At 33.8% G+C, this 19,399-nt stretch overlaps 1 protein-coding gene across 8 annotated transcripts in view; it reads right to left on the minus strand.

The window, feature by feature from the left end:
* Nucleotides 1–19,399, minus strand: part of ZNF280D (zinc finger protein 280D) — a 146,174-nt gene that overhangs the window by 60,482 nt on the left and 66,293 nt on the right. For 3 of the 8 annotated variants that reach the window (XM_027840821.1, XM_027840822.1, XM_027840820.1), the window contains 3 exons: nucleotides 15,128–15,173; nucleotides 5,383–5,438; nucleotides 1,412–3,292 (listed from right to left, as the gene is read on the minus strand). In XM_027840821.1, coding sequence (XP_027696622.1) covers nucleotides 2,674–3,292; nucleotides 5,383–5,438; nucleotides 15,128–15,173 — 721 coding nt within the window. In that variant the 3' untranslated portion in view covers nucleotides 1,412–2,673. Of the gene's footprint in view, nucleotides 1–1,411; nucleotides 3,293–5,308; nucleotides 5,439–15,127; nucleotides 15,174–19,128; nucleotides 19,322–19,399 lie in introns of those variants that run through there. The other 5 variants (XR_003567195.1, XM_027840825.1, XR_003567194.1 and 2 more) reach the window with 4 other exon arrangements.

The following is a 19,399-nucleotide window of genomic DNA, read 5'->3' on the forward strand; positions in this document are numbered from 1 at the left end:
AGAAACATGCAAATATAAATATAATAGTTTTTAAAAACATAAAACCTAGGTCATGAATGTTATATTTGTGGGCATTAATTCGCTGCTACTTGGTCATCATTACTTACATATACACACACACACTCACACACACTCACTCACTCACTCTCTCTCTCTCTCTCTCTCCCCCGCCTCCCCCTTTACACAACCAGCAATTCTAAATCCCCAGTCAGTGGGGGAGGATAGAAGAATACTAGAGGGGCAGCTAGGTGAAGCAGTAGATAGAGCTCCAGCCTGGGAGTCAGGAGGACCTGAGTTCAAATACAGCCTTAGGCACATGACACTTACCCTGGGCAAGTCACTTAATCCCGATTGCCTCACCAAAGAAAAAAAAATACTACAGATTATTCCCACTACCTTGGGTCTCCATAACTCTCTACAGATAGAGATCTTGGCTCTTACAACTCTAATAAACCTTAAGCAAAGTTCGTATTTGCCCCAAAAGTACTACAGCTGGATAAAGACACTCCCAATGTTGAAAACTAGTAACAAGGGGCCTATACAAGTCACTTGGAGCGGCAAAATCTTTTTAGGCTTAAGTCTAAAGTAACATTTGGGGTTCCTAGGTGTGAAAATTATATTTTGGGATCTTACTAAGCAATTGTAATTACCTAAAATTACGAAGATGAGGACCCCTCTACAAATCCATGCTAAAAACAGGGCCTAAAAGGGCAGAACTTTCAGGTCTCAGATTGCTACTACTGCTAACAATTGTGCTTGTATGGTTTGCAAAATTCTTCTTTCACAACTGTGCAAAATCAGTATTACAAATACCATTAGTCTCATTTTACAGATGAGTAAAGCAAGGCGAAGAAAGGTTAAATGATTTGTCTACATTCACCTAAATCTTAAGAGTCCAAGTCCTGGACCCCTGTGCCTCTGACCCTGAATCCAACACTCTCCACTATACCACACAAGATTCTTGGAGGGGTGCCAATGTTTATATTAACTCATCTTTACTCTATATGGCATGAAAGATAAAATTGACCCCTATATTTTAGGAATACATCTGAAATGGCAAAACAATTTACTTATCCAACTTTTGAAAGCTGCTGAGCAAACCAAATACCATAATATAATTTTCTCCTTAACTGAGATATGATACTTCATGATGAGGTAAGGCAGTATTTCTCCTGTGAAGTAATAAGAGCATAATTTCTTACACACTACACTATAATTTAATATAATATTTTTAACACCCAACAAAGAATAAAATGCAGGATAAAAGAGCAACCAAACAGTTCCATTCTTAAATATTCCAATGTTAAAAACAATTGTTCAAGACTAAGCAATGGTATGAAAAATAAAATTACCCACAGACAACTTTTTGTTGCAAATATTTACTCAAAAACTAATATTTACAGCAGTGTTTAATAGTTGTTTAAAACATTCAACATTCATTCAAACAAAATTTAAGAGTTCAAAACACATTCTAAAGGAGTAAAATTGCAGCATTTTTTAATGAAGTTTGTCAGTATTTCAAAGCAAACTACTGTTAATCATATTATGCATTCCTACATCTATGAGTTCCTAAGACAGTAAAAACAAACAAAAAATCATTTTTAGCAGCCATCTTATGGACATTAGGCTAAATTCCTGAAATTGATTTATACATTTCTGCTTTAGGTCCCCTTTAAGTCTTTATTTAACATAAAGAAGTAGTTTTAAAATGGCTGAATACATGGCAGAACATGTTTCCAGTTCACTGCTTTACAGTTTCTACATTAAACCGTACTTTGGCTTGACTTACAGACCATTTTTGGGTCTACTTACTCCTAACAAAAATCATTAAAACAACAGTAAAGGCAGTAATAGCTACAGTATTTCCAGTAATGAGTCCTACTTTATACAACTAATACGTCAGGGATTTATGCACAGCTTGCACACTGACAAATAACACAAATATATATATTTTAAGAATTTCACTTTCACTGAAAGTTTAATTAAGGTAAGCTTACAGCCTGGGATGCTAACACCTGTATGGAGGTGCATAGATTCATATAATTCTGTTTACATGCTTCTGACAGACAGGAATGTGACATTAAATCCAAAGGAGTTTTACATTTATCCAAACTGTCATTAGATTAATACATCACTGTAAGCATGCTCCACATTAGCATTACACTCCAAGTTAAACCCTTCTCTGACTCACCAATCAACCATTGTTTTTAACCAATTACCTTAACAAAGGACTTTTCTAAACTTTTTAAAAAATGGTGGAAAAGAATGTGACAGGCTTTCATTTTAGGGAGTTCAAAGATTTTAATAATAATCAATATCCTTGTGTTTCCTTTCTTATGACTGCTTAACTTTCCGTAAGTAATCTTTATGATTACTTACAAGTCACCCCTTTTCTGGAAAAAAACAAAACAAAACAAAACAAACTAATGAAATGAGACTTTTCCATTTCAAATTGAACCTTCATCAGAATACACATACCCTTGTTTAATTGTGCTATGATTGGCAAATTGACTACTTTAATAATAGGCTTAACACACACATACAATGCATGTGTAACCTATCCTTATATTTTTCTATTTCCAAAAGTGTCACTGAGCACATCCAAGATGTTCTTTACCATATTACTGTTATTAATTTTTTAACTAAAACTTAGAATGAATGGCTGATTTCATTTCAACTTGCTTCCTTTTCATCTGTCAGGTTAACAGTTGTTTCTGTTGTACTAGGACTGTTTCCTCTAGAAATGTCATCTGTTTGCTCAGAAACTACTCCAGCTTCCTTGGCTGGAGGTTCAACGCTACCTTTCTGAAGAATCTCGGTGGCTTCGTGCTCAAGCACCTCAGATGGTGTCAAAGGTTCCAAATGAATACTGCCTTGCTCACTAACATCAGAACTAACAGACTCAGGTTCATCTCTTTTTCTCAAAAACTGCTCAAAGCTAACATCATTTGATGTTAATTTCAAATTTTTAGTATTCCGTGAAGAAGGCTTAGCTTCATTGGAGCTGTTAGTCTGATCATTTAAAATCACATTCTCTGAACTTTGGCACATCTTCAATTCAGTTTTGCTATCAGTGTTTTTTTGTTGTTCTTCCATCACCTCTTCGACATCACTATGATCTGAAACAGAACTGAAGAAATTCCTTGAGCCCCTATCCTGGGCTACTAGGTTGGGGTCATTTTTCATATTTAAAATTGTTATACTTTCTTCATTCTTTATTGCTGATGAGCCTTTACATGGATTTACATCACATTCTTTTTTGGCTTCCTCTGAAGAAGCATTTTCTTGTTTGCTGTAAAACAAAGTCATTTATTATTTTTCTCTCCAGCAAAGTTTATTGGAGAAAAATGCTAAAAAGAGAAAAATGTACTAATTAGAAGGATCAAGGAACGCTTGCATCAAAATATATGCCAAGTTACATAAATACAATTAAGATATTTGACACCTTGGCACATCAAGTTTATAGCTTAGAATGAGAACAATACTTCAGGCAATAAAATCAGATGAACCAGGGTCCTATGATAAAGGTTCATAAATGGAAAATATAAGTAATCTCACTTTAAATGAGGTGAAAGAGCATTGGGCCAGGAGACTGGGAACACATGCTCTAAGCCTGGTTCTTCTGTGTTATGAACTAGTCATGTGACCTTGGACAAGTTGCTTAAGCCCTATTGCCTCAGTTTCCTCATTTGTAAAATGAGGAAATCGGTTCATTTAAAACCCCTTACAGCCTACGGTTATCTGGGAACCTTCTGCGATCTATACTGTTTGTAACGAGGAGTAAAACATTCCATTCTTAGACTTGTTGAATAAATAAACCAGTACATCAACTCTCTGCTGGTTATAGCTTTAAGACAGTTCTGCTTAAAGCCTTGACTCAGTGAGTGGCTTTTCAATTGCAGTAAAATTTTTATGTTCTACAAAAAAATATTGCAAGTGGCAATATGCCCAAAAATGAGAGGGAATAAACTTTTGCCTTGTATTTCCTAACTTAAATGCCCTCTTTGTCTAAACATGGGCCATACTCTGCCCTGCTTTATTCTAACTAGGTTATAAATAAAAGCCTAGTAAGGCCTATGTCCAGTATTACTTCTCTGTACCTGTCCATGGGTTTTCTCTTCCCTTGCAAAGAAACAGCAAAATTTAGAGGCATTGCTCATATTTGAGTACATGTCCACATTCAAGACCAATACCATGCTACACTGGACATCCATCCCGTCTATTATAATTTCTACATCAGTATACCGAGAACTTGATTTTTCACTCAAATAGGAATGTATGTAAGATCCCATTATAACAGCTACCATTATAGCAAAAGTCTTTCTAAGAAGAGAAATGTTTTCCAAGTCCCTGTTAAGGGACTATTTCAAAGAATATAGCCAAAGAAAAATAATAAATTGTCCCTTGAAGTTAATAATAATGGGATTTAACCTTTAATAGTTATCATTTTGTCTAAATTTAGGCCGCCTTGCTTTATTTCCCTCCTAGTGTCAAATGTCTTAAAAAGGTTTAATTAACATGAATTTAAAATTAGAAATGAAAAATTTTGTCTATATTAACGACTAGCAGCAGAGAAAGAACTAAGGTCATTTTACCAGTGAAGTTTATTTGAAAAATGTAAAGTGTATTATTACAGAATTCATTTCTCAAAAAACAAAATAATGTTCAAGGAACCTACTATAACATATAGTATAAAGGTAAAGGAGAAATAGAAACACTTTCTTTTAAAAAGGTAAAAAAGATTCATCTTTGTTTAGTATTGAGTTCTATTAGGAATGTTATGATTCTAATTTGACAACGGGGTTTTGGAAATATTTCACATATTTGATGATTTATGCCCTCTTCTATTTTCCATTTGTATATATTTTTAGAAACAGATGGCTATATTTATTGAATATTAGAGTACTGCAATTTATTATTAAATTTCAAATATATACCTATGGCTTTATAAACAAAGGAATGATTTCTAGAAAATATCCAAAATGCAATACTGTTTCAAAGATGTGCATCAAACAGTGTTAAACTTGATCTTTTCCTTGATCTGGGGGAACTAAAAAAATACTGAGGTTAACTATTAATTAAGAAGAAAAAAAAGATTTTCAAATGATTTGGCAGAATGCATTGGCAGTCTTTGTCTTTATAATTTTGAAATTTAATTATAAAATGTATAATAAATGTGCAAAACAAAACAATTTGAAGCTCAAGATTTTATTTCATTTCTTGTCGAGTAAACATTATTTTAAAATTATATTCTACAATAAAAAGCATCAGTACACAAATAATTTGTAAATATTCCCTGGCCAATTACCTGTGAAATAACACAGCCCAAGTGTTATTTTATGTACTTGAATTTCAAGAGATGCAGCTGTTCCTTATATTTACCTTTCAGAAGTTGATGTTTCTGTTTTTCCTTCAGACATATTAGGTCTTGAATTTTTCTGTAATGATTAATGATATTTTTCCTTATGTTCATGACTAAACTAGTAATTAATAACGTAACTCAGAATACAATCTATTTTTATTATGCCAAACTAGATACTAGGAACTTAGCGTGTAGCTTAAGACACTAATAACTTAGGGAAAATTTTTAACATCAAATTTCCATTTAAAAAGTTGACTGACAGTAGAGAATTATGTATCAGGCACTGGAAAGTTCTATAGAATTAAACGTATGAATTGTTAATGTGGTCAAACAAATGGCTATCATAACTTCTAGGGATAAAAAAGTTTCTGGTAAAAGGCAGGGTGCAAATATGTATTCAAGTTACCTTACTCACTGCCTGCTCTTTCTCAAACTATCCAAGAAACATGGACTGAAATGACAGTTAACCAAACTATAGACTAACAATAAAAACTGGATATGAATACTTGTTGAATTACTCAAGAAAGATATATCAAAAGTTACTTAAACAAAACATTTTGGAAATAATTCAAAATTCAACATTCACAAGCCACGCAGTTAATGGTCTCTCTTGCTCCTCAATTTACCTTGTATTATTTACCCACGTGTGTACATGGTGTGCCCCCTCCCCTGGAAAAGAGCAAGATATATTTCACTTTTGCCTTTATATCTCCAGTTTCCAGCATAGATCTTACATAGATCTTATATGTTAAGTGCTAAATGTTTACTAAATTCCCTCCAGTGTAAATACACACAATCTTGGAATAAATCAATGTCATCGCTGTGAAAAAGAATATAAAAATAATTCTTTAATAAATCAAACCCCTCTATTACCCTGAGACAAGTCTTTAAGAGCCCTCAAATACATCTGAAATAGGAACCCTCTCCCACATAAAACAGACTTTGGCAACAAAAAAGCAATTCTCAGCAAGTAATAACAATAAAAACTGTTAGGGGAAAAAAAAGACCTAAAGATCACACAAAAATATTGGGATTGGGAAATCAACAAAGCCAAACAGAAGTAAAAGAACACTAGCGTATGGCAATGTTTGTACAGTTCCAACCTTTTTATGTGAGAGGTGAAAATACATAAGAAGTTACTAGAGACAGTAGAGGAAATAGATTTAATTCAATTAAACAAGCATCTATTATGCTCAAAAAATGTTTATTAAGATAACTGTCTTTATGGAGCTTACAGCCTAATAAAGCAAAAAAAAAGTTAAGAAGTGGAAATCAGGGTGATGAGTAAGAAAGTGGTTTGGTGGGGCCTTGCATGGCTTGGTATAGAAATTACTAAGGTTACTATAAGTTGCTCCTCTAGACAAGTCTCCTTTTCTCCTGCCTTTCATCCTCCACTATTCTAACCTCTCCTTTAAGAAATGAATTTCTGTGCCTGGACTCTTCTATGTCAGAAATTTCCAATTTCCTAGCCAACTGAGTAAGAACACGACTATCCCTATAAACCCATCAACTCCCTCCATAGTGCCTAGTACACACCAGTTGCTTACTACATGTTTGTTGATTGATCATGCCCTGATGCATGGCAAGGCTGAGGGACCCAGGTGTCCCAACTCACTGAACTCAGAAGATGTAGCAAGAACTTGATATAACAATGTGATGAGCTGTGTTCAGAGATCAACTTCTCACATGAGTATCCAAGACTTCCTCTTGTCATAGAAAGAAGATGATCATACCTGAGTTTCTGGAAAACATCTCTGGTTGCATTTCTTTCCTATCATTCCACATCCTGCTTTGGAGATCGTCTATTATTATCTTTACTATCCCTCTCTTCCACTAAATGTCTCCACCCTGAGGCCACTCTGTAAGCTACAGAAGTCTTCCCTTCTGAGAGTTACAACGTATCAAATAATGGCTGATTACTGCATTCAGCACAGAAATGTTGGTCTAGTTGTTTTGTGAAGTTCTGGTTAAGAATGTAATCTACTGTGGTATAATGGAAAAGAGGGACTTTTTAGGAGAAGGTCAAACTGATATGAGGTACTGGGTTCAATAATGGAACTGGGTAGTAAAAGCTCTGAAAGACCTAGAAGAGAAGTTTCATGGACAATCAAAGGCAAGGCATCAAATTCTTCCTTCCCTCTTCCATATTTGGAGTGTGGGTCTTAGGAATGGGGATAATGTTGACTATCAATGGTTGTGCTAGGTTTCAAGCAGAACTCTAGAAAGAAACTGCTTTCTGATGACTAGCTTAGCTTAAGTACAGAGTGACTCATCAACAGTAGGTTGGCCAGTGAGTGCTGAATCTTTGATCACAGTAGTCCACAAAATAATGAAAAGGACAAATGACTATGACAGAGTGCCAAAAATAGGGCAAGGAAAGTGTTATCACAGTTTTAAGGCAACTTGTGAATATTATTTAGCTGACTGTGCTCTAAATGTAGAACCTTTAGTAAATGACTGAACATACTATTAGAAAATTTGAATCAAAAGAAACTAGAAGACAAAATGAAGTTGCAGTTAAAAATAGAAGGATGGCTCACAGGTTCAACTGAAGGAAGCAAATGTAAAGCCTGGTGCAATATAATTTTTTGGGACACTTGGTTATCTCATACTGCAGTGTCCATGTTACCCAGTTGCAAAAAGACCAGCATAAAGATGCTATCAGTTTATGTGAAATCTATTACAGAGGATGAGGAAGAAGAAAAATTCTGCATTCTCTTGGTTTAACTCATTCTCTCTATTTATCCATCTCTTAAGTTAACCTTTCTACCCTGAGTCATGTTCTGATTAGTGGCTCCCCTGAAAGAGAAAAGCAGGCCCACAATACTTGTGGTAGAAACATAATACTGAGAGCTCCCAAGAAAAAGAAGCCTCTCAGAGGAAAAAAACAATTTCTGAAGGCAAAGACAGCAGGCCTTGTTTCCCATCAGGTTATTTAGAAATGACTGGGGAAGAGTATTCAAGGGGACAGCTAGGAAACCCTGATAACTAGAGCTTTTTGGTAATAATGGGATGATTATACACTGCTTAGCCAGAAGAAAATAAGGAAACACTGGGTATGGTTAGCACCAAAATAACATCACCAGAATAATCAATCATGTTACCATTTTTAGTCTGCTCCCTGTTAGAGCTGAGATAAAGATGAATCCCAAATGAGAAGAATTAAAAACATAAAGAGCTGGTGCTCAATCAAGGCAATTCCAACTTGCCCTAATTAAACAAGCTGTTGGTGCTGAAGAATGGGAACTGAATAAATGAGTAGACACAGACTCAGGCCATCACCATTTCCTAAGGAAGTTTCACTGACGTATAATTCACCATCAGACTAAAAACGTCAAAGAGTCTGACTCTAGAAGCTGTCTCACACAGCAAGCATTTCATCTACTTGTCAAGCAATAACATATATCCATATATGGAAAGAAGAGTGGGCAACAATAGTTTAGAATATGGTCATCTGTCAAAAATTACAGAAGGATGGTGGAGAAATTTGAGCTGCATAAGACAAAGCAAAAAAGCAACAAAGAGAAAAAACTTTACAGACAATACGGTTAAGGCAATGTGACCGAGCCAAATCATTTTAAGGACATTAAAATAAGAAATTTGAAGGGAAAACAGCTGAAAACTGGAAAAGATTTGTCAAGATTCTGACAATAAATTTTTCTCCATCAATGACAGTGCAACTTCCATGTTTAGATTCTAACATAGTCCCTTATATATTGTGGAAAGAAGTAGCAATGGCACTAAAGGGGAAAAAAAAAGTTAAAAGACCAGCTGGCCTTGATCAAATATATACAGAGGGGATGTGGAGTGAGCACAAGTTTGATTCTGTATGAAAGAGTGAATGGGCTATGATCTGAAAAACTGCAAGGAATGACTACAATGGCAAAAGAAATCATAGATTCACTGAAGTGACAAAGTATATCTAATTCAAGAGGAAAATGGACTTCTAGCTTATAGTCTCCCTCTTCACCAATCTAACCCTTACACAGTTGATCAAATAACCTTCCTAAAACATATATCTGACTGGGTCACTCCCCTGAACAGGGAACATCAAGAGTTCACTAAATATTTGTAAAATAAAATAGAAATTCTTTGGGTTTGTCCACTTGACTCTTTCAGGCTTACTACACACTATTTCCTATCCTGCACTCTACCTTCTAGCAAAATTTGCTATGTTTGTTCTCTCACTTTTGTAGGTGCCTCACCTTTTAGAAATTTTAACTTCATTTGAGTATCAGCTCATGAGTATTATATCCAGTGGGAAGTCTTCCTCTCTCCCTCCCTAAAGTGCTACTTAAATGCCTCATGATTATGTAGAGGAGATTTCAGAGTTCTGAAAGCAGCCAGTAGTACACATGTTCTAACAAACTTTTTTAAGCTGGAAAGACTGAGTATGGGCTTAGTGATGAAAGATGTGTGCACACAGATGAACAGACAGATCAAGCCAGCTAAATTAAAAAACATTTATCACTGGGTTGGCCAACATGATTAGAGTAATGCATTTTTTTGGTCACAGCAACTCAAAAAATCTGTTTACTAAGGCACAGAGGGACTGGGATCTGGATTTGTAGAAGGAATATTTGCACTGACAAAAATCACAGGTATAGGAAGCTCTGATTACTATCCTTTATGAACCCACAGATAGCAAAACAGGATTATGGCACCTTTCGCCCCTCTTGTCATCTTATCATATTAACAGCTAGCATTTATATAAGCACTTTACAAATATTATCTCATTGTATTCTCACAACCACTCTAGGAAGTAGGTGCTATTTTACAGAGGAAGAAATTGAGGTTTGCAGTTAATAAGTGTCTGGGGCCAAATCTGAACTCAAGGTTTTCTGGTTTCAAGTCTAATCCTCTATCCACTAGACCAATATCTTGAGGAGATTCATGTTCCACTTTCATAAATGAACACTCTGCCAGTGCAGTGCTACAAGCATATAACTACTTGGTCCAACAGATAAATGGCTTTCCCTCTTCCAAACAGAATAGGCAGTCTTCCCCATATTTTCTAAGAGGTGACTCTAGACATCTGGTATAGTATAGTATATATAGTATATAGTATAGTAGCCAGCATCAATAAATAAGTTTAAGAAACCTATAAGGTGAGCAATCTATATCACGGAAGCTACCAGAACAAAAACTTTTAATTACTCAGACATAAGCAAAAGAAGGCAAGAAGGTAAAAGAAAATGTGGGGACTGTTCTTCCATGCTCCCACAGGTACAAGTAGCTAGAAACTCTATGGCCCTGGATGAAGTAAAAAGCTCCAGGCAATGTAATTTCTAATTGTCTCCTATGAAAGAAATCTGTTGAATATTAAGATATTAAAAAAACCCCAAGATCTTAAAACTAAGATTACCCTAAACTGTTCAGAAGAAAACCCTTTCAGCTTAGTATCTAGGAAAAATCTGAAAAACCTATATTGGCTAGGACTGCAAAATCAACCAATGAAGAATCATTTATTAAGGGCCTACTTGTACGCGACTGATACAAAAAGAAACAATTCCTAAGTACGTAAATACATGTATACAGAAGAAATACGGAGAAAAGATATAGAAATAAAAAGTTATATACAAGTTATTTTGTGATCCTTCCAAAAGCTGTTAGAAGGATCAGGAAAAGATTACATGTAGAAAATGGCACTTGAGCTTCATCTTGAAGGAAGAGAGGAATTATATGAGCCAGATGTCAGAAGAAAGTACATTACAAGCATGGGGTACTATAAAGGAATGGAATGTTGTACGTGAGGAACACAGGCAATGCCAATTATGGGGGATAATGTCCAGTCAGGCTAGAAAGATAGGTTTGAGCCAGGCTGTGAAGGATTTTAAGAGCTAAATATAGGGGGTTTGTATTTAAGACTAGAGGAAAGACTGGAATTAATTCACATGAAGAATGAAATGCTTAAGGAAAATCACTTTGACAAGCACTATAGAAGTTAAGACTGGAATTGGGGATAGAATTGAGGCAGGAAGCCCAATTAGGAGGCTGTTGCAATCATCTAGGCAAGAATTAATGAATACACGAACTAAGAGGACAGATATCTTAGTGAAGAGAAAGTATCAAATGTGAGAGATCTTATAAAGGTAGAAATGAAGAAATTGACTGGATAAGTGGGGGCAAGGTAGAATAAGGATTCTAGAATAACACCAATGTCACATACTTGGGACACCAGAAGAATGTTGATCTCGTTGACAGAAATAGAGAACTGTAGAAGAAGGCAGGGTTTGATAAGAAAGACAGGAATTCAGTTTTGGACATGCTGGGTTTGTGATGCTGCTAGGCCTGTGATCCAGCTTAAAATGTCCAACAGGCAACAGGTAATATGGGACTGAAGCTCAGAAAAGAGACTGGCCAGCCATTGAATCCAACTCATAGCTGAACAATTCTTTACACCCTCTACATCCTGTATCCTGCCTTTGATTTTAAGTGAAGTGTAGAATGTGGCAACCAATGTGATGTCAGGTGCTCTCCTCATTTGTGTAATTAATTTACATGAAATTAAAAATGTAATTAATTACATGTGGTTATAATTGGGGGTTAATGGGTGGTGAGGAACTTGAGAAAATGACTATGGTATAAAAAACAAAAGGAATCAGACTTAAAAAATAAATTTAGTGTTAGAGTGACAAATACATTCAATTCTTTTTCCTGAGGAACTTGATATCCCACTAGAAAATTAGTTTCTCAGAAAGCTTTTAAGATTCAGTATTTTAAAAATAGCAAAAGAAATGGTTTTAGAGAAACCTTAGAAGACTTGTATGAAGGAGAACAATGTATACAATAACATCTTCTTAAAGGCAACTTTAAAAGACTTAAAAACTCTGTTCAATTCAATAACCAATCACAAGTGCAGAGATGAAGCAGGCTACCCACCTCCTGAAAGAAAGAAGTTAAAAGGGGGTCATAGTTACAACTGAAGGCCTCAATATTCTGAGTAAAGCAAGAAATGAATGAATATAAATTCAGAGTGAGGAGAGCAGAGAAGGAACTGGGGACTTGAGGGAAGCAGAAAATGTCTGGAACAAGCCGTGATGGCAGAACATCTACTAAAAGTCATTAAAAGGAATGCTGACAAATGTTAAAAGACCCAGATGAGACTGTTTACCTTCAAATAGTACAGACAACAGATTTTTTTTTTTATCTTTTTCCAGCAATGCTCTGCATGCTAAGAGGAGCTGGAGAAATAGAAAAAGCCCCCTTGAACCCAGGAGTTCCTGGAAAGTACTAGAATGCTCTGGTGAATTAATGTATGTCAATTTAACAATTCCATGAATACTTCCCCAGTTGCTATATTGACAAACTAAGTCATAAAATGCAATACATGAATAAGCAAATCTATTCTAAGATCTAACTGAATTGTAGAAGCCATTCATTCTACAATCCAGATCCTAACCTCTTTGTGAAGGCAAAGTGGCAAAGGAAGAAGCATAAAAAAGCTATGCTAAATTAAAGAGAGAAAAAATAGAGATTTTCTGAAAATGGCAAGCACAGGCAAATGCTGTAGCAGCACATTTTTTTTTAAACCTATGTGGTATGTCATCAATACTAAGAATCAACTTAAGCTGTTGACTCATGTAGTACCATGGAAACCACTAACTTTGAATACCCAAACTACATTTAGTAGTGATTCAGTGACAAAATTAATGCCACTATATTTGGTCAAATACTAATTTAAAAAGGCAAAATGTTTCTCTGTTGACTAAGCAACATGAACTTGTGGCTTTGGTGTTTTAAGTAACAACAAGATTTAAAATTTCGATTTAGCTGGTGAAAAACAGTCAACATTCACAAATCTCAAGAAAATGTTGTAGCTTTTTCTAGAAAATTATTTTTTGAGAACAGCGTAGCCCCATGGCCAGCTTTATAATACTAACGTAAAAAGTTCATTTTTGTCTCTGCATATATGATTTTTAGGAGTACATGAACAGGAATGGTGGAGGATAGATAGGCATAGAAGGATTATAATCTGCATTACTGGAGGAAACTAAATCTAAATCAATGAGACCATAAATCCATCTATCTGTGCCAGGGTTTATCTACCCTGGCAAGTACTAGTAACTTAACTGCCCCTAGGTCTTAAGACTGTGAAGGACAGTAACTGTTCTTATATATGTGAATGCTGCAGGCTGTCAAAAAAATTATACCTTTAGTAATCAGAAAATTTCATTATTCTAGTGCTAACAGACAGACAAAGAAACATCTTGACTGGCTGTAGCATCCTTTAAAAAAAACCCAACAAACCTTCAGTAAAGGTTCATTTGAGAATCATTACCTTACTGGAGTGTAGCAAAGGCTTCCTTATTTTAAGACAATTATAATCTGTCCTGAAGCTGCAGGATTATTGCCTGGGAATATTTTACCATCTTTTACCTGCTAATGTTAAGTACTCAATGATCCAAATGATAAACTATTATGTGTTACAGAACAGGAAATCTAACTTCAGAAGAGATTTCATAAGAAATCATGCAGACATCACACCAAATGTCCAATCTTGTTATGATGTTAGAGATGGTACAGATGGTACATCCTGGGAATTTTGGCTATAGAGAAAACTGCAGACTAATATGTACTATTTGCAGAAGTTTATCCCCAATACTGAATTCTTGAAATACTATGGAATATTCCTGATTCATACCTAAACAAATGAGGGAAAAGAGCACAGGCAAAAGCTGACAATACCTGTGGGTCATCTGTGTTAGTAATGTAGAAATAACAGATGTTTTAGATGCTCCTGGACAAGTCAAAGGACACTGATCCTAATAATGAAGATAGTGATGATTTTTCTGAAGTGAAGAACTTAAAAGAAATCTACTTTAGCCTCTGATCCAACTATTTGCAAAAAAGCAGCTTTCTTACACTGATCTACACATTCTTCATGCTACTTTTATAAGAAGCAAACGATTTAAAACCAAGTCATTATGAGATACTATTCAAAAAGGCCAGTTCCACAGCAGAGTAGTAATCAAGGTTCCTTCTACCCCATAGGCTATGCCACCTGCACCTGCATTTATAGCTACAGCTACATATGCAACAAAGAGTTGTTCATAATGAGGACGCTGGTTAAGAACAAAAGTTTTAAGTTATATTCAGTTGCTGTTTAGAAAGATGATAATAGTTTGCATTTATATAGTGCCTCTTCAAGTCATTTACAAAGCAATTTGTATGTGTCTCTTATTTAAGCTATATAAATAGGTAAGTGTTAGAATTATCCCCATTTTACAGATGAGGAAACTGAGGCGTGGAGAGGTTAAGTGACTTGCCCAGGGTCACACAGCTAGTAACAGGATCTGAACCCAGGTATCCCTGACTCTAAGTCCAACATACAGTCCACTATGCCATGCTGTCTCTCAAGATAAGATTTTATTTTTAAAGAAAGATTTATATTAAAATAGTTAAAATGTTAAGGCACTTGGCAAGTTAAGATTGGGCAGAAAATAAATTCACCCAAAAGGGCTTCTTCTTGTTCTATAGACTTTCAAGTATATAAAATTTACCACCATTATTTACTCGGTTGACTAAATAGTGGCAATATGAAATACATGAAGACTTTGTAAAAATTATACATTGCTAAACCTTACTGACATGTAAATTGAAAACCTTACTTTAATATTTTAAAGTAAAATTAAGTTCTATTAATAGAAAAAATATGTTACCTTTTTTTGGTAAATGTTACTACTAAAATGAAAACATTTTTACATTCAAAATACTTAGTATATTTTATTTTAATAACCTCTAAGGTGAAAAATAAAATATTACCTCAGGTTTAGCTTCTTTTTCCATAGTGATTATTTCATTCTTTAACCTAATGGAAGTAAAATAGGTATTCGAGATTTTACTTGTCTTTTAAGCAATAAAATATCTAATTCCTATTTTTTCATGCTTAAAAGAAAATTATACTGTAAATATACAGATTCATGCACAAATTATTGTATACATTTTCAGTAAGTATTTTAAAGTAGAAACAGAATATAAAGACTTGATCATATGAAGATTTATATATAAAACATGCTCCTTTAATTTTTCCAAATGATAAGAAACTTTAACCAGGAATTTATAGTCATATAAGCACTTAGAAATTTTGTTTTAAGTAGTCAGTAAGCATGTTAGATAATAAATCTGTTATTTCATAACAGTCAAATGCTATCCAAATGATAAATCAAACTGTTTGCTGAAGGAGCTGTTAATATTTAAAATTTTTGCAGCTAGACATTTTAAAAATTATTTTCACTTATGTTTAAAAGCAAGTTTTTTTAAGTTTTTTTTTTAAAGAGATAAATACTTTAATGAACTAAAAGGTTACAATATAATTACCAGTTAAAACTTAAGATGCAATATGTTTTTTAAACTATCCAAAATAATGCTAGGTCAGATTATTATAAATAGGCTATTCTGAATGCCATAAAATCAAAGGAGAACTAACTTTGATTCTATTACCATCATTGATTTCCTGTGTTTATTATATAAGAAAATGCTTACGTAGAGATGGTGGAAAGTCTGTTTCCTATGAAATATTGTAAGTCTTCAGTTTCAATACAAAATTTAACTTTTCAAAGGCCTGTTTTAGAAATCTCAGATGATACTGCATAAAGTTTAATTTCAATCTGTTTAAGTTGGGAGCTGTTTAGCATATCTGATATGAAATGTAATTAATCAAGAATTAAGTGATTCATAACCTCATGAAGTTTAATGACTATGCATGTATGGAACAATATTTTTAAAATAAGACATAAATATATTAACTTCAATTTTATAGGGAAAACCACTAATGTTTGAAATACTATTCATCTGAAACTGAAATGCTATCCATCCTAACTGTTAAATAATAACTGACTAGTCAATGAAAAGTGATGTTGACAAAGAAAGTCTTCTTCAATATCATTGTGCTCTCTATGGATACAGTTCAAAAATTACTTTTACTAATGGTTATTTTTACTGGATATTAATAATGACTTTGTTAGTGCTACATAAAACCATTTGCATTTATTTTAATTATTTTACCCTGAATTTATGTTACAAATATAGCAAACATACTGAAGAAAATATGTAAACAATTTTTCTTTTAAAGTATCAGTATATATTGCATTATGACAACTTACAATTAACTATAAGAAAACATTAACAAGAATAAAACAAATGCCAACACTGAATAGAATGAATAATTCTTAATCAATTTTGGGAAATCAGGAATTTGTAATCTATATAATTATCAGTGTAACATCTCAAGCAGAAACTACATCCTTATCATTTAAAATGGAATTATTATGACCAAACAGGGTTTTAAATATTTTGTATTATTTAACATAATAATTGGTATGGTTAAGGAAATATAGTTTTAAACAATCTTAGGAACCAAAACTTGTGTTATCTTTGATTATATAGTAAAAGCTTAGCAAGTACTTTTGATTACATAGCTAACATAGTCAATGAAATGTGGCTCCTTTCATAAAAACAATTTACTTTGCACTTAAAAAAAAATCCTTTTTTTTTTTTACTATAATTGTATAAAAATGGACTCCTAACTACAACTTTTCTGTTTCAAGCATTATCTACTTTAAGCTAATTATAACTAGTATTTAAACAGTGCATACATTACTGAGTTAGACTGAGTTTAAATGACTTGCCCAGGGTCACACAACTATTAAATGTTTAAGGCTAAATTTGAACTCTAGGTCCAAATGCTCTATCCAATGAACCACTTAGGTGTCTATTCCACTTTGGCCATAGGTTTGAGTCTAATAAGATTATAGAAGGCCAAACCTAATGCATAACAAAGAGTTTTACTTTAACTCAACATGGTAGCTTATATTTCTAGGGAAGTAATTAGATATCTGATTATATCATTTTTTTAAAAAAAATCAATAATCTGTATACTAACCAGTTGTAATATTATGAAACAAATGGACCACAAAGTTGTGTTTTTTAAAAGTTGTGTATTTAAAAACTTAATTTTATTTTTCTTAAATACTTCATCAAATTATACAGTTACCAAGTGTTTTTATTACCCTCACTTAGAGATAGGGCATAAAGAAGCTAGATGTTGTAGAAAGAACACTGAACTGGTAAAGTAAGATCTGGTTTCAAGTCATGGCTAAGATTTACTGCTTGTGTAATCTCAGTTTTCTCATCTGTAAAATGGTGAGAATACTGGTACTATCTACCTTGAAGGTTTGTGAGAATCAAATGAGAAAAAAACATTTAACACTTTATAAAGTGTTGTGATTTTATTGGTCAAGAAATTGAGATATTAAATGAAAGACTTGGACTAGGTAACACTATAAGTTGCATGACAGAGGCTTCCAGGCCCATTTCTGGTCCCACTTTCAAAGTGAATAAAGCACTTACTAATAATAATGATGACGATGATTCAGATTTAGAAGGGCCATACAAGAGTTTTAATTGGGATATATAAATAAATCACAGGATATATGGTTAATATTATTCATCATAAAATCATATTTAAATTACATCTTAAAAATTTTAGGGTAGTGTGGCAGAGTAAGGAGAGCTGGTTTTAAGACCTCTGATACACATTAACTGTCATAGACTGCAGTTTTGTGTTTTTTAGATTTTTAAAAAATGCTTATGTAGTAAACACTATTTTTAACACTTATATTGTTCCTAAGTAAAAGAAAATTAGTAAATATCTATATATTATGTCTGGGTTTAATATTAGTAAAAGTAAACACACCAAACTAACTTCCAATCTTGTCCCCCCAACAAAACCCAAAACATACAATAACTGGGGATAATGGAGGTATATAATATCAGAGTCCATTAAGTATATAATCTTATATAACCTTTGAATCTGACAGCATTTCCTAAAGAATTTAAGTTATTGGCTAGGTAAACATTACACACCTGGAATTCAGGAAGGTTTTTTTCTTTTTTAAGAGAAAACATTTTCTTTAGAAAGCAAGTTTTATGTATAGAAAATTAATTTAAAATTTTTATTCTAAGTAGTTTCTAAATTTAATTTAAAAATTTTATTCCAAGTAGTTTTAAATTGTGGTTTTATTTGTTAAGTTTTTAAAGTTAATTATTCTTTAGAAGTACCCAGGGTCTTCATTCTGACCACTGTTAAGTTATCATTAGTCATGATTAGCATTATTTATCTAGGTGATCTGAGATGCATAGAATTTTCAAAATGCTTTATGGCCTCACATAACAGTTTGGACAATATTGAGATTTAAGAGTTGTGAAACAAGCAGCTATATGAAACTTGGTGACAATTTTAAATATAAGAAATTCTATAAAATGAAGCAAAAAGCTATGAGAGAAAAACAAAGAAATATGAACACAAACAAACATGGAGGAAAACAACATAAATTTCACCTAATCAATGAATGGAAAGTTTAAAAATCAGTACTGGTAAAAAAAATTGTAGGAGTGACAATGAATAGCAAATTATAAATGAGAGTAAAAATAGTGCTGGTCCGGAATGCAATTGCTGTGATATGATGGTCATGGGCAAGAAAACTGCAGCTTGTCTACACCTTGAACTTGAACTTAAGTTTTGGAAGTCTGCGCTTTCCATTTGGAAAATTAATGAAAGAATGCAATTTAAAAGACTGCAGCCAAAATGAACAAGCTTCAAACTTCAAACTACATCAGGACTAAGATATTGAAGCAATGGGCTGCCGGGCTTACTGGCTAGAACTGGACCAAAGATTAAAAAGAAGAGCCACAGCCCCCAGTGGGAACTATGCTCAACTTGGTGTGCCTTGTGGCCTTCTAGGCCACATCAGCATCAGACTTACGGGAGGCCAGCCATGTAGCAAGGCACTCTCCCCAAGATCTGATTGCTTGAGGCGACAACCTGGAGCAGGTTCCATAGTCAGACTATTCACGATCCTTGGTAAGGGAGAACAGGCACCAGTTGTGTCCATCGGAGGGGGACACTGTCCAGATATACCCTGGACATTTTTTGAAATCTCTGGGCTGCTTCTGCATCTGAAAAATAAGAAAAATAGCAAAATAACAGACAAAGAATGGAAAGAAAGAAGAGTTAACTGACCTCAAACTCAGACT

The sequence above is a fragment of the Vombatus ursinus genome, unplaced genomic scaffold, assembly GCF_900497805.2.
Source record: "Vombatus ursinus unplaced genomic scaffold, bare-nosed wombat genome assembly UNPS02014848.1, whole genome shotgun sequence".
In the NCBI taxonomy this organism is placed as follows: Eukaryota; Metazoa; Chordata; class Mammalia; order Diprotodontia; family Vombatidae; genus Vombatus; species Vombatus ursinus.